Below are 16445 nucleotides of genomic sequence, written 5' to 3'. Positions count from 1 at the left end.
CTAGTTTGTAAAGGCCCTTATATACCAACCAGTGGTGATAAATGTATATAACACATGTCACTTACACAGGTAAGAGCGGCCCCTCCCAGCTCTGAGCCCCATAGCAGCCAGAATCCCTTCACCTATGGTAGTTACACCATTGGCTTGGGAGTCTTAAGGTGCTGATAAATCGGCAAACACAATTTATTGTTTCACAGATCCAGAGACTTTCCCCCCCCCATATATACTGGGGAAAATGTACTTATAAAAATGAAAAACAGGAGATGTTGCTTATAGCAACCAATCAGTTATGTCTATCATTTATCTATTGACTCATAGGGCAGTATTCAATGAGAAAGTTCTCCGTGCATGGAGAGCGTTTTATTTCGCTCTCCATGCACTCTCCATGTTCCGGAGCCTCCTGCTCCCACTATTCAATGTATTTAAGACTCGCCGCCACTCGCGGCGAGTCTTAACCCCTGCAGCGGACGAGCGTCTGCGGCAGGGAGCTGGCAGGGAGCCGGGGGACGGAAGCAGCCAGAGAGATTAAAGTCTCCCTGGCTGCTCCAGAGGAATGTGGAGGGGAGGGGGGCTCTCCGGGACCCAGGCAGCACAGGCTGCCCCCCCCCCTATAGCCAGCTGGGGACCCAGTATTCACTGCACCCGATCGTGCATATTAACGATCGGGTGCAGTGAATATATGAATATCTAATGAGCGGCTCGAGCGCTCCGGCCCCCTGCTGGCTGTACTGTGTAAAAAAAAAAAAAATTAAAAAATATATTTTTCTTAAAATTAAATATATATTCATGTGCTATAAGCACATGAATAAAAATAACATGCCCCTTCACAGAAAAAAAAACCTGATTTTTTTACACCAAAATTAAAAAAAAAACCTTTTAGTTTCAAAGTTCACATTCCAGCTCCCCATCAAAAGATGGAGAATTGCTACACAGAGAGACACGGAGAAAATCACTTAGAAAGACGGAGAATATTTCACATTGAATAGGGTTGCTCGCTTTTGGAGAGCAAAATGCTCCGTCCAAGGCGAAAAAAGCAAAAATTCTCCATAAAACACAGAGAATTTTCTCATTGAATACTGCCCATAGAAGATGCTATGAGCAACTTCACCTTTTTTAATTTTTAGCAGCTTTAGTAAATTGACCCCATTGTTTCTACAACCACCGTCTTTGCCCATACAATACAGGATTGTTTCAGTGATCTGAAGATTTTTTTTCCTTCCTAGATTGCATCTTTAAATAATGAAAGTGCCCATACATCACCTCAATCCATTGTCTCTTTAAGTGTCACTTGTGGAAATTGAAATAGTGCTACTACTTCTATCCACAGCCTCCACCGGGTTAATTAAAAGGTTGATTAACGACTGATGTGCGTCTGATGTCTGTGTTTTTGTACACGGATCTATGACACCTCTAGCGCAACATTTTCATATTTTTTTACAGCAACTGCTAACTAATGTACATCTGCAACAGCATTTGTGTACATATCTGATACAACACATTGTGTACATATCTAAATCAAATACGATGGAAATTGATTTAGTGGCTGAGACATTTTTTTAACTCCCACAGTGCCAGTTGTTTGTTATTCAATTAAAGGACAGGCAAAACCATCTGAGGTCGTTGGCAGTGAGACTAATTGTACCTGCCATAAGGGCCCTTATTCTGATCTAAGCGGTAACGGCCGCTTGCGGCCGTTCCGCCGATGTTTTCGCTCTGCGCATGTGCAGAGGGCACTCTGCGCATGTGCAGGCGAAATCGCCACACATTTTATTTTACCGCCGCAAAGGGGGTGGATAGGGGCGTGAGGGGCTACCTAGCCTCATTTACCTATGCATACGCCCCGCGTTTCATGGGCGTTCCCATGCAAACGCGGGGCGTACGCATGGAAATGAGGCTGTGACGCATGTGTTGGGGGCGGGCATCTGACATCGCCGGATGTCAGCTGCCCGCCCCCATACATGCTTTCACACGGACAAGTGTCCGTGAGGTCTATGGGTGCGGGAGCTGGTGGAGCGTGCGGCCCTGCCTTCGATGGTCGGCGACCATCGAATGCAGGGGGCTGCTCCAAGATGGTGGAGGCGTATCCCCCGCCATTTTCATGCGGACCGCCACATGTCCGCGTACGGATGGCCGTGGCGATCCGTATGGAAGGAGGGGATTCGCCTGCACGGTCGGAGCCGCATATGCGGCTCCGGCCGCACCAACCAGAATAAGGGCCAAGGTTGGTGCAATTTTCAATGATGTGAAGGATGGTGAGATACCAGTTTTACAGTGTACACAGGTGATTAGAAAGAGCGTTTCAGTCCTTGCACATTTAGCCACACAGATGTACACAAAGTAGGCGTAAACATGCAGAGAGATGACCAACCCATGCTACAGTGTCTGCCTTTGCACAAGATTCAGTATCAGAGTATCAGGCCCTGAGTACTGAGTACTAGAGGTAGTAGCTGGGATCACCACATGCAATGATGGCACATTACAGGTGGGATTAAAATGAAATATACACAACTGTCACTTACCACCTTCTCTGGAGTAGACTTGAGTCTGTACTGGCAGCCCTATACCGTCTTCATACAGAGCATACAGACTGACAATATACAACTTGAATGGTTGGATATTATCTGAAATAATGATATAAGAAAAAAGTGTTACGTATGTACTCTAAATAAGGTGCTAGCATTTCCATGACTTTAAGGAGTACAAAAGGGCAAAAGTGAGGCACTGAGGACTTGTGTATTAATCTTAGCATTTCATTATCAGATTATTTTGAAACTAAAAGTAAATCTACTAGATAGATATATTGCATGTTTTTATTTCTTACCTTTTTATGCAGTATATTGAAATTTTATGCATGAGTGTGTTGAAACATTCTAGCCAGGTTTTTTTTTTTAGCAAATTTATTTTGACACGACTTGATATAAATATCCATGTGTTTAGTGATCAATGGTTAACCATCAATGCTTAACATTATGGCATGACACAGAGAACAATCAATGGCTAATGGTTGGCACTATGAAGGGCCATGCCTATGGTGTGCACCTGGTTAATCAGGTTTGGAGGTGAGGCCTAACTGCACAATAGTAGTAATTCTAAGCTACGTACTTCTTACATCCGCAAAAAAAGCCTCAGATTCTAACAAAAAAAAACCCGTAGAATAAAGGGAGACTGAAGAAAAAAGCAATATGATATAAGAAATACACATTAATATCAAATAGGTAATTCTAAAAAGAGAGACAGGTTATCTTTTGCACTTTTAGCTGAATGGTGTCCTCCATTATCGCATTTGGTGCAAAATATGGTTAGTGCTTGGGAGGTTAATACAGACGGACGACGATGAGATGCCAGCAGTCTTAAGACCGGCAGCGCCTTCCCAATGGAGAGAATACCAACATGAGCCAGTAAGTGTACTTACCTTCCCCCTGCTCCTCCTGATTCTAACCCTCCCTTCATGCAGCCTAACCCAACCCCCCCCCACTGCCTTACCTTAATACTCCCAGTTAGAGCCTAACCTTCCTACCCTGTGCAGTGACTCTACTCCTCCCCCCCCATAGCCTAAACCCCTTTACTTATTGCCTAACCCCCCCCCCCCCAGACTAGCCTTCCTCCACCTTAAACCAATCCCCTGGTGCCTAGACATACCTCCCCCTCGCCTATGCATGTGGCCTAACTGTAACCTGCCATGCCATACTTAAGATCGGGATGCCGACAGATGGTATTACAGTGTTGTCATCCTTACCATTGTCTGTATTCTGACGCTGGCTGCAAGTCGGGGTTTAGGTGACAGTATTTTGAATGCCGGTACCCCAAACATTGGGATGCCTACTGCATCCCCTTGGGAGATCTTGCTAAGAACATGTGATCCATCTCCATGTGCAACTGCAAAAACTAGAGGTAGGTTGTGTGCACTAAGTCTGCAAATATACATTTCTGTGCCCTTGGGTCAGATGCAATAAGCTTCAAAAGTGATAAAATGGAGAGTGATACATCACCAACCAATCAGCTCCTGCATAACTTTTCAAACACGGTCTCTGACATAGCATGTAGGAGCTGATTGACTGGCTGTTTATCACTCTCCATGTTATCACTTTTTGAAGCTTAGTACACCTGGCCCCGAATCTGATTTGTTGTACAGACCATAACCAAAATTGTGTGAAAGTCAAAGTGTAAACTATGTATCCCAGAAATATTAGTCACCAATTTAGATTCAGCGTAGAATCTTTGATGGCAACATCCATAAGTTTCATTAAGGGCAGTATTCAAATATACAAAGATAATCTCCCTATTCACATGATTGCAAGTGTGTAATAGGGAGATATAGAACGAAAAGATAGTGCACATACAGTACCTTCTATAATAACAAAGAAAAGACAGTGGTGTAACCTGGGTTACCAATTAGGGCGCTTGGTATGATATGTTTCTCTTAAAATAGCTGCTGCTTTAATTTAGAGGGTAGTCAGTCCTCTTAGAAGGAAATAATAGAAACATTTACTGATGTGTGGGTCACATCGGTATATATAAAGCAACGTGAACAATGTTAATTTAAAAATTGACAATATTTAATACAATATTTCATACAATTAAAACACACTATAAGATTGGCAATAACTAAGAAAGCATAAAAAAAGTGGACTTGAGGTACATTTACTACCACGATTTGGGGACATGTGATAAAGCCATGATGTTCCGTATATAGGGAGATGTAGGTGGTGTCTCCGGAGAGTTATAATATTAACCAAGCCGATCGCCACAGATGTAATGGGTGGATACTCCTTAGATAGCAGGCAGTCCCAAATACTCCTTGTGAGATTCCGCAATCGGCTCCTTTGGTAACAAATGCAAGTTCTCTAACAGAGACAGTCCTCCTTACAAACGTCCTCCTAATGATGTAAATTGTGGCTGGACCCAAAGATAAAGTTGTCCTCAGTCCAATAACACCATTTTATATTTAACATTGTTCAGCGCTGCTTTATATATACACCAATGTGACCCACACATCAGTACATTTTTCTATTTATTACCTTCTATAATAAAAATGTTTTTAATATATAAAAGCACTCACAATAAATGAGGGTTTAAAAACAGCATTAGACAAATTCCCACAGGCAAAAGCAGAAACAGGCCAAAGGATGAAGAAAGGTCCACAGCAAAAATCCAGCTTCTGGTCCAGAACAGGTGGTGAACTAGCGGTGACGACCCATACAATCGGCAATCATCAAGGGAATAGTTCAAGGCACATTTAACGCACTTCGGTAAGTCCTTCATCAGGAGTGGGAATAGTGGTTGTAATGATCCCATATTTATACCCCTATATCATAAAATAACAGTTGGTTCACATCCGCCGGTAATCAGTGTTTCCAATCAACTATGCATGCGCAGTGTAACCGGAAACAAGATGGCTCTGCGATCCACGGCCATCTATATCCGGACACATCACTTTCCGCAGTACTAAAATGGAAACCAAGATGGTCGTGCATTCCATGGCAATGCTACATTGGGCACACCAGTTTCCACATTGATAATGAGATGGCCATGCATTCCACGGCCCTCTTCCATAATATTGGGATCAAAATAAAAATGAACACCAATGGTCATAATCTATATTCTCCTGCTTTTCTGTGTGGTGGATTGAACATAATAATGCAATTACAAGTATATATAAAATCAGTGATACAATATAAAAAGGAATTCTGCAAAATTAAAAAAAATATATAAGAAATATATTAATACAACAAGTTACTACAATACATTAAGATATATACACCAAGAGGGGAAAACTAAAGTTAAGTGACAGTTCATCATGTATTATGGGTTTTTAAAAGTACAAGAAACTACAAAAGCTTTAACTAATATAAAAGAGGAATACTATGCAGCAAGTACTATAAAATGCTATGAAATAGTAGGGTCATATTAAAGATGGTTTGAGTTCGAATTCAATGTTGATTCCACCTGCTATTAGAGTCACCCAAAAAATTGATTAAACCACATTTCCTTGACTCATGATGCAGACAGTTTGAGCCATTAAAGATTTCCTAATATTATATAAATGCTCTACAAGTCATATTTTCAACTGTCTAGAGGTTTTCCACACGTCTGCAAGGCATTCCAGAACATAAATAATTTTCTTGCAATGACTCGTAATGATTAACAAAGTTTTTTTATTCACAACAAATTTAGTGAGATTTCTACTTGGGGATTTAACTGTTCTACACATCAAGCAAAAGCTGCAGTTATGAAAACCATTAGTTCTATCACTGCTGTGGGTCTCTAATGCAGAGGAACTTTGTACAATATGATTATTTAAGGATGGAGCCTTTCTACAAATAAACTGAGGTTCACTTGGCAATAATGTTCCAATTACTGGATCATTTAGTAATAATTTCCAATTAGTTTTAAAAATATTTTATATTTATCTATGTTTTAAATTAAACTAACTAATAAAAGTCCACTTAACTTTGTCATCATTATTATCCATTATACTCTTAATTTTCAATAAATTAGACCTATCCACCTTTTCAATTCTCGACCTAGACATTTGTTATAGGTTCTTATGTATCTTTTAGCAGATAGGTGCTGTGAAACTTCATCTAACTGTTAATTACATACAGTATCTTCCATATAATTATGTTTCATATGGGTAAATTGACCATAAGGAATGGCGTTAAACCAATTATTGTGATGCTGGCTGGTTTTATCAATAAAACTGTTAATATTATACTGTTAATATAGTTAATATTCGGAAAGTGTTTGTTATTATTTGGCCTTGATCTATATACATTTTCAAATCTAAAAGTGCTAGAAAGGTAATACATGAAAAACATAATGCTTTTCCACATAGATGTACTGGATTAAATTAATTACATGAATGATAAGGTGATGATTCTTCTTTTTTGGAGTGGGACCAATGGACTCTAAGAAGGAGTCGATATTAATTTATAATATTAAGACCAGGAGAGGTAAAAGATCTGGTGTTAAAATAAATAGAAATAAAAGTAAAAATAATAAGAATAATAAATCATCTACTAATGAGTGGTTGATAAAGATCTCCCTTCTACACCAGTAAGAGAGAACTCAAATTTTTAATTACCCTCTACTCTTAATCACACTTGTAGAGGTCCTTTTCTAGATTGTTATAATAAGGTTGTGTGTGAGGAAATTGACAACATTTTACATAAACAAAATACTAGAAAAATAAATCTAAGTAAAAATGAAGTTACTGCCCTTAAAGTTTATAAAGAGCATATGTCTATAGTTATAAAGCTGGCTGACATGGGGGGTTGTTATTATGACCAGATACTCTTATTTAATTGAGATAGATAAACAGTTAAAAGCTGATGGGACCTACGAATAAATTAAGACATAACCCACACAAAAGATTAGCACTATTGAATCTCACTATTAGACTATTAGAACCTTGGAAAATACCCCTATATCATAAAATAACAGCTGGTTCACATTAATTCCGAAAAAGGATTATGACTTTTTAAATATTGGGACTCCATCTATTCCATGTATTTGCGTACTAAAGGTTCACAAGAACCCCCTGAACCCCCCTGGAAGGCCTATAATTTTCGGATGCAATAGCATTACTAGCAACCTTTCAGTGATGGTTCATGTTGCACGCATGAAGTGTGATCTTGTGCGGCAGGGCTGCCCGCCTTCTCACGTCCCTGTCTCCGCCAGCGTCAGGTACGGGTGCTCAGCAACCAGGGACACCAGGGGAAGACGTGGCCAGACACAGCCTCCGGCGGAAGCTGCTGGGGTTGCCCGGCAACAGGGGATGCCGGCAGGAGCACGTGGCGGAAGTAATCTTCCCTGCTTCAGCGTTGCTGGGCAGCGTACAGGATGCTGTCTAGCGCGCACTTCCCAGCTGGGGGCAATTAGGCTAGGCTGGGGCTTCATTGTGATTGGGCACACTTCCTTTTTAAGAAAGTCAGCCCAGCTGAGCCCCGCCGGTGATAGCTTCTGTGCTAGCGCTATTCACCTGCTTGATCCTTCTGTCCCAGTGCCTGTCAGCTTCTGGAAATCCATCTCGGTGGTCGCTGCCTGCATAGCAGTCTGTCCTGGTTACGTAAGTTCCCCTGTTAGGGGACCTGGTTCTTTAATATTTCTGGTTGACCTCCTGGGCATTTGCCTTCCCTCCTTTTTTATAAGGGTTTTTTTCCAGCGTTATGCTGAATCCTTATTTGTCTCTGCCTGCGTGCTACTCAGCGGCGGTATATTTAGTGTTTATTGTCTAGTGTGTCGAGTTGTTGTGTGCCTTTGGTGTGGTGTATTTTCTCTTGTGTATGCAACTTGGTCGCTGGTGGTTGGCAAGTTGCCTTCTTTTTTATTTTCTAGTCAGGCCCTCTTAGCCATATTTCCTCTTGACCGGCTTTACTGATACTGTATGTGTTTATTGAATGCCACTAAAGATGTTCTTATTAAGAAACATACAGTATTGTTAGGGTTAACACACATCCAGGATTTCTGCAGACAGTCTGGTAATTAAGCCATTTGTCCAGAGTCCGGGTGGGTGGCGTCCCCGTACTATACATTTCCCGGGAACAGAGCACAGAGGGAGAGTCAGGCAGCTGCACTGCCGGCAGAGATAATAGCCACTAGCCCAATGAAGATAGAAGAAAATGGGCCAGATGCACTAAGCTTCAAAAGTGATAAAATAGAGAGTGATAAACAACCAACCAATCAGTTCCTGCCTGACATTTTTCAATCACTGTCTGTGATATGGCAGGTAGGAGCTGATTGGCTGGCTGTTTATCATTCTCCATTTTATCACTTTTGAAGCTTATTGCATCTGGCCCCAGGTCTGCAGACAATTTAATTCTCGCTGGTTCGAGATTCAACTAGTGCTGATGCGGGCTGCACTTCCTTCAGTTCTCTGCCCAGCTGCCTGCCTCACCGCTCAACCTGCCTGGTTCACCGCTCTATCCCTATTTACTTTGTCTGGCTCCTACATTTGAAAAACAATTGCCAAGCCCTGGCATAACATGTAATGGCCATGTGTGGTGTAACGTGTAATGGGCATCGCAGTGTATGGCAAAACATGTAATGAGCATCGCAGTGTGTATCAAAATGTGTAATGGGTATCGCAGGTGTGTGGCAAAATGTGTAAATGGTATTACGGTGTGCAAAATCAAGAAAAAAAGTAGAGCAAAAAAAATCTGTGATAAGGCAGGTCAAGGGGCAGAGCTGGGGGTGGGTCAATGGGTGGGTTGTGGGTGATCAAGGGGCAGGCCACTGTCTGGGAATCTCTCAACAAAAAGGTGGTAACCCTAAGTATTGTGTTTTATCTTGGATAAAGAGCAAATCCGAAACTTACATTTCTAAACACTCTTGAATTTGGTCCTAACAGTAATATCAATTCTCATCCTGCACGTGGCATTTGTTGTTAATAGGGGAGGTTGTTTAAATCAGTGGATCCCGAAGTGACCAGTGCTGCCACCCCTGGAGGACGTGGGTGTTACCTAGGATGACTATGTGTATTTGAATAATGTCAAATGCATTATTACTGTTTTGTGTTATTATTTTTTCAGTGGGTAGGTGGTGCTGGGGAGTTTACACATCAAAGTGTCTGGAGGCCCCAAAAAGATACAATGCATTATATTGATGGATGCATATAAAAGTTGACAGAGATGTGTAAGAAAATACTCCATTACACCTACCATGCAAGATTGAAGAGTTGCTTCCTTCCTGCTCAGCGTTCCAGTTTATTTCATCATTTGTCTGCTCAGTACTGTTACACCACACCACAACATAGCCCTTAGCTGAAGCCTGTGGATCCCATACTACTCGCAGGCTGTAGTCACCATTGGAAGATACTTTCATCCCAGACAATGGAGTTCCTTTAATTGCAAAACATAGTCTTAAGCCAACACAGAGGAAAAGTGATTTGAATAGTGAATCAAATTATTTATTTTACTTTATATTCCCCAGTCTGACTTGCTCATACATTACAGATTTGCGTGAAGCAAAAAGGTGTGCAGGTCCCATTTTATTAAAGTGCCTCTCCAGTACAGAGGCAGTGGGAGACCTCTAATATTCATGTGGATTATTAAGTTTTAAAATTGCTTTTTGGGAATATTTATTTCATGATCACACAGTGGACACCAAGTTCTTTGGATGTTTGGTCCATTCTCTTACCATTCCTGGCAGACAAAGATATCTCTGTTGCTGGAGAAGCACCAGCTGTATTGTAAGCACGTAAATATAATCTTTTCATTCCATGTGCCAGGAAGACAGTGCAATTGAGAGCAGTCGTGTTGCACATAATAGCATCTCTCTGTAGATCGGAGGAGTACCCCACAATGTACCACATGTGATTCGCATTGGCCTCTTCTCTCTTTAGTGGCTATGGAAATGAATGCACCTTATTGAGACAGTCTTCTAAATTAGCAATGGGATATGTATTATTATTATTATTATTATTATTATTATAACATTTTATTAATAAGGCACCACAAGTGGTTTGCAGAGCTGTACACAGGGCACACATGAGAACAGTACAGGGCACATAGAACTAAACATAACAGTAATTGAAGAACAAAAACAGAGCAATTATCAGCACAATTCTTAGTACATATACAGCTGAGATGTAGGGAAGCAGAGGTACAGTCTGCATGTTACCAGGGGCAAGTTGTCTGTGGTCAAAATGAATGAACACAAGAGATGTGGGTATAGATGGTAGGTGAGTAGGAGCTGTACACCATAATGAGGACTTTGATATGCAGGTAAAAGCCATAAATCCTGCAAAAATAATTACAGGATTCCTGACTTTATGCCTTTAATACTTATAGACACCAACATATCTTAATAGTAAAATATAGATATAGATAAATCATCATCCCCACATTAGATATTTGTATAAAGGGAACTCAGTTTTATTTAAGTCCTGGCAGAAATTAAGATGTTTTATAGGGGAATATTTAATTACTTGCAGTGTTTATTGCAAGGGTAAAGCTCTTGATGTGATGCCCAAAGCTATTCAATTAATTGTCTGTTTCACTACACAGTAAACCCACGGGTAGTGACCAATAGATTCTAGGTTAGTATATGATTGCCTTTTTGTAGCTTTCCAAAGGCATGCAACTGTGCACTATCTACCATACTTTCTGACTTTTAAACTCTCCTCTCCAGGAGAAGCCTGGAGAGGAGAATGTCAGCATCACGTCTGGGGGCGAGGCCTGATGTAAATGTCATCAAGCACCGTCCTCAGCACTGGAAATCCCCGATTTGCGGGGCCTCGAGGAGGGAGTGGGGCTAAATGGCGCTATTTGCATATTTAGCCCCTCCCACGCGAGAAGCCGTAATTCTACGAGGCGGCCGGGCAGCTGCTGGTGTGATGCAGAGGGTGAGGCAGAATCCAGGAGGATTGCCCACCTCTTCGTGGGCCCGGGAGGGGGATCAGAATTCCGGAACCCTCCTGGCCAATCCGGGAGGGTAGGCAATCTTGCTATGTACAGTATATATGTATGTATAAACCCATTTTCTCCTAAATATGATTCTGTAAAAAAACATTTTGTTTCTTCATGATGAATCCAAATACAAAAACTGCAAGCCCTTCAGGTTTTCTCATTTTAAATCCACTTTGCACATTTTATTATTATAGAGATATGGTCAACTTTTTTTGTGGGAGGGAGGGGGGCAATTTGTCTTCGGGCTTGTGCAGTACCTTCCACAGTAGTTGAATTTGCTTTGCAGTGACAGATGTAGTCTCCAGCGTCCTCCACCAGGCCACTAATTTACCGGTTGGAACTAAAACAAGAACATAGTGTCATATTAAAAACATTTGTACTTCTGTAGGATAGATTACAGTGTCTGAATAGCATCATTGCATCCTCAGCAGGAGCCAGAAGAACTCAAATATGGATAGACATACAAGATTTACCAAATACTGGTGGTTGTTCATACTCGACCAGTGCTGTACAAGTTCGCACAGGCGGCCAATTATGGAACGACTGCACATGCATAGGGATCGTAGCGCGCATGCATGAGGCCAAACAGCTACAAAATTCAGCATTTATTGTGATCTCTAACTGTTCGCAATTTGATTGACAGGAGGCCAGCATTAGTGGGTGTCACCCGGATTGTTTTCTGGGAGTGTCAGAAAAATGCAGTTTTCAGGGAGGGTCTGTGACATTAGCTCTGGCCTCGATCAGCCTGTTTATATGATACAGGCAGAGTAGGTTCTGGGTTACGCACAGACTAAACACACTGGGAAAATCAGTAGACGGTGAGCAAGATGTGTATGGATTAGCAGATAGCCGCAGATTAGCGTGATTATCGCCAGCCATTTGTATACTTGCACGGTTGGGGGCGGCAACTATCTGAATGCAAGATTCTGCTTAATCGCCCAGCAACCATCCTGACTGATTATAAGATAACCCCACTGACTGATTATAAGATAATAATCTTTTATTTTTTCATGCTCCCTTGTATTCTTTCCGGAGATTTCCAGTTTATACAATATACTTACCTCTGTCTAAAGTGGTCACGTTGGTTGTTGGTCCCCACTCATTCCATTCGCCTGTTAGTGCTTTATGAATGCATCGAATTTGGAAGTTGTACATTGTAGCACTTAACAGGCCACACTGATTCCTCTCCATCACACCAATAGTTGCTTCTTCCGCCTAAGAATGGAGAGTGACATTTTAATAATCCAATACAATAAAAGTCTTTGTCCTTCACCCCTACTGGAGACTAATAATCTTTTTATCTTTAGAGCTGGATCTGGATTTCTATGCAGGAAACTCATGTAATAGGGATTATTTTACTTGCCATGTCTAACTCAAGTCATCCCTGATGCCAATTGATGGAACAGGACAAGTTTGTGCTGGATTACATGTATAGCAGCTCCCCCGGCGGGGGATGCTTACAGCATCCCAAAATGCGGTAAAAACCCAGATAACCAGGTTTTTTCCGCATTTTTAGCTTAGAGAATCTCCCCCATGGTGAGATTGTGAACTTGGCACCTAGAAGTGTGGGTGTATGCTGCTACTCTTGAGAGGAATCTTTTAAAATCACAAATCCAAATGTAGATGAGCCCCAAAGCAGTTAGTAAGAGTTGCTATACTTGCTAAAGAAAAGTCACTGATACGTGTCAGGGATTGTTCCATATATATAGCCACAAGAAATGCATGTAGCCTTCATTGTGGGATCACTGGGGCATATGTATTAATCCAAGAGATAAATACAAGGGTGATAAAGAGAGATAAACGTCCAGCCAATCAGCTCCTTACTGACTTGGATGTGATTGGCTGGACGTTTATCTCTCTTTGGGCGGGATGTATTAAGGGGAAAATGCGGTAAAACCCCTGTTTTACCGCATTTTCCTATGTATTAAAACCCCGCCGCCACGTCACCGCATTGTAGGGTATCGCCACCTTTGGGTGACGATATCCTATAGAAGCCGACTCCTCCGCCGAAAACCCGCTGACCCCCCCCCTCTCCCCTCCTTCTTGCTCACCTTAGTCCAGGTCCTCCTGGACCTGGAAGGTAAGCCCTTCCTCCCCCTAGTAACGCAGCAGGACGTCCGTCCGGCTGCAGGGGGGAGGAGGAGGCGCCGGGGATGGCCTGCTTTGCTGTCCCCGGCGTGAGGGGAGAGGCAGGCGGCAGGGAGATGATGGAGACCACCCGCACACCACCGTACAGGTATCAAGGGGGTTCTCCATCACCACATCGCAATACCAGCCGCATATGTTAGTACATATGTGCTGGCATTGCGGCGGGCAGGCAGCGATGGGCGGCGATGTATTTTAATACATCCCACCCCTTATCACCCTTGCATTTATCTGTTGTTAAGGCTTAATACATCTGCCCCATTGTGTTTTACCACCAATGCTAGGAATTGGTGCTGATGATTCAATATAAATGTACAGTATCTATCTCTCATTAATTTTTTCCCAAAAAACAGCTACATAATGACCCATATTCAATGCGGCCGGCAAGGGGGTTAAGAGGCGGGGATCGCAGAAAACAAGTAATCCTTGCTATTTAACGCCTGCGCCGGCCGCTCACTGTATTCAACGCCGCAGGGAAATCCTCACTGTTAGGACGGCGAGGATTCCTCCAAACCGCAAGGCTCGCAGCAAATGCAGGGAGTCTGCTGCATTTAGCCGCAAGTCTTGCTGTTTCAGCGGCCGCATACGCCGTTTCCCCCTCGCTCCGAAAACGAGCGAGGGGGAGACACTGTATGCAGGGGGGTCAATTGAATACTGACCCTGCGAGCTGTGACAGCGAGCAGGCAGCCCTGCAAGCTGTCACAGCTCGTCCGCAGCATTGAATACACTCCAATGTCTGCTAGGTGAAATGAGGGAGATTGCTAGACTAATCAGGGTAAGAGGGAGATTGCTGCTATTTTAGGGAGTCATAGGTAACTATGATAGCAGGGAAGGTTCCAGAGGGGGGCGAAAGGGGCGATACCCCCCCCCCCCCCAGGGTCCTCCCGCCTCATGCTAGCCGCTGGTCCTGTCACTCAGTGTACCTACAGCCTGATGTCTGTTGCTGCAGGTCCGAGCACAGCACAGGCATGACGCTGGTGCAGGCTGCTTGTGTTCTCCGGGGCTGCAGACAGAGCTCACAGGCAGCCGCTCACAGTCCCGGGGAAGCAGCTCAGGTCTGGAACTTCTCACCTGCCAGCTCCGGCAGCCAGCGTCTCCCTCCTGTACTGTAAAATATGACCTTTAACCTTTGACTTGTGCACACACATCAGCTGACCCCCCCCCCCCCTGTTATTGGCACTGAAGAGTGCACACAGATGGGAGGGAGAGGGGGGGGGGGGGGTGGGGAGGAAGCTACAAAGCTCTGTCCCTAATATTAAGGTAAGCATTCCCCCAAATACAGAGGGAAGAGACACAGGATAACAGGATAATGTGGCGGTGTTATCATCACTAGGCTGCCTTCTAAATTATCGGATGGAATACAGAGCCGGCCCTAGCCTAAATGACGCCCTAGGCAAGATTTTGGCTGGTGCCCCCTAGCACCGCCACTAGTTCCACCTCTGACCCTGCTCCCCTTTCCCAGCACCATCAACCCTCATCATAGCAGTCATCATTTTGGTGCTCCTACCCGCAATATTTTAAATAGAAAAAGTGCACACATTCGGTGCGCAGCCCAAACAGAGGTGTGTTCTTGCTGGGAAGGGACATGGCCAAACAATAGTACCCCTAATTCAAATTATGCCACACAGTAGTGCAACTTTATTCCCATTATATCATGTGATGGTGTCCCTTATTCACGTTACATCACACAGTAGTACCACTTTACCTTATGTACATTACTCCTCACATTATTCACATTATACCCTTAGAAAAAAAACCTGAGAAAATATTGTATTTTAAGCACCTCCATGGCCACACTGCAACCCAGCACAAAGCAGTGTGTGCTGGGCAGAGGATAAGAGCTGCAGCTGCTCTGTCACTTAAGGGGAGGGGGCCCGGGGCCCCCACTATGCCCTTCCATCAGACTTTGGCCTGGGTAATTTGTACCCCCTACCCCTTTCTCTTGGCATCGCTGATAATACCACACAGTAATGCCCCTTACACATGACACACATTATTAATGTCCTTATAAACATAATGCCCGTTACACATTATGCCAACCTTTATTAATGCCCTTCATACACATAATGACACACATAATGCCCCTTACACGTATGTTGCACATTATTAATGGCCTTATACACATGACACACATAATGCCCATTACACATATGTTGCACATTATTAATGCCCTTATACACATGACACACATAATGCCTGTTACACGTCACACATTTTTTATGAATTTATACATGACACACATAATGCCCCTTACACATATGCAGAACACTGTTGCACAACCAACCCACCCGCAGACAGCACTCGCACAGCCGCTAACACTGTGACCTCTGCCTCTGCTTGGATACAGATGTTTCCTTATTCATCTTGCCTCAATAGGCCATGCAGCTCCTGGCCAGTTCTGCTAACGTTGGGTGCCTTTTTTTGATAAAAATTTGTCTTATTTGCATTGTTATGACCAGCACACACAAGTAGCTTCCGATGATAAAAATGATATGCAGCATGCCTATATTCTGCGTGCGACTGGCTGTACCTGCATACGGAATGCTATGTTACAGTGATTTCCATGAACACACTATTTCATATGCAGATACAGCCTCACTCACACACAGAATATAGGCATGCTGCATATCATTTTAATCAGTAGAAACTGCTGATGCCCCTGGGCATTCCAAATGCCCTATGCAATTGCCTAGTTTGCCTATGCTGGCTCTGGATGGAAACACTGGCCATTACCAGGTGACTGCTGTCCCTAGGGTTGCCACCTCTCCCGTTTTTCTGGGAATGTCCCGTTTTGGGTGGCAACCGTCCAGGAGGCTTTTCCAGTATCCCTGATTCCGGGATTCTCCCGGAATCCGGGTGTCTGAAAAAGCCCCATCCTCTCCCCAGTGCCCA

At 43.2% G+C, this 16445-nt stretch overlaps 1 protein-coding gene across 1 annotated transcript in view; it reads right to left on the bottom strand.

The window, feature by feature from the left end:
* Window positions 1–16445, bottom strand: part of CSF3R (colony stimulating factor 3 receptor) — a 98414-nt gene that overhangs the window by 17607 nt on the left and 64362 nt on the right. The window contains exons 7-11 of the mRNA XM_083173535.1: window positions 12470–12623; window positions 11666–11748; window positions 10138–10345; window positions 9660–9839; window positions 2520–2621 (exon numbers count right to left, since the gene is read on the bottom strand). Of these exons, the coding sequence (XP_083029661.1) occupies window positions 2520–2621; window positions 9660–9839; window positions 10138–10345; window positions 11666–11748; window positions 12470–12623 (727 nt within the window). The remainder of the gene's footprint in view (window positions 1–2519; window positions 2622–9659; window positions 9840–10137; window positions 10346–11665; window positions 11749–12469; window positions 12624–16445) is intronic.

This window comes from Crinia signifera, chromosome 2, assembly GCF_055691185.1.
Source record: "Crinia signifera chromosome 2, ASM5569118v1, whole genome shotgun sequence".
Taxonomy (NCBI): Eukaryota; Metazoa; Chordata; class Amphibia; order Anura; family Myobatrachidae; genus Crinia; species Crinia signifera.
The sequence above is the reverse complement of the archived record's forward strand: the minus strand, read 5'-3'. Positions and strand labels throughout refer to the sequence as shown.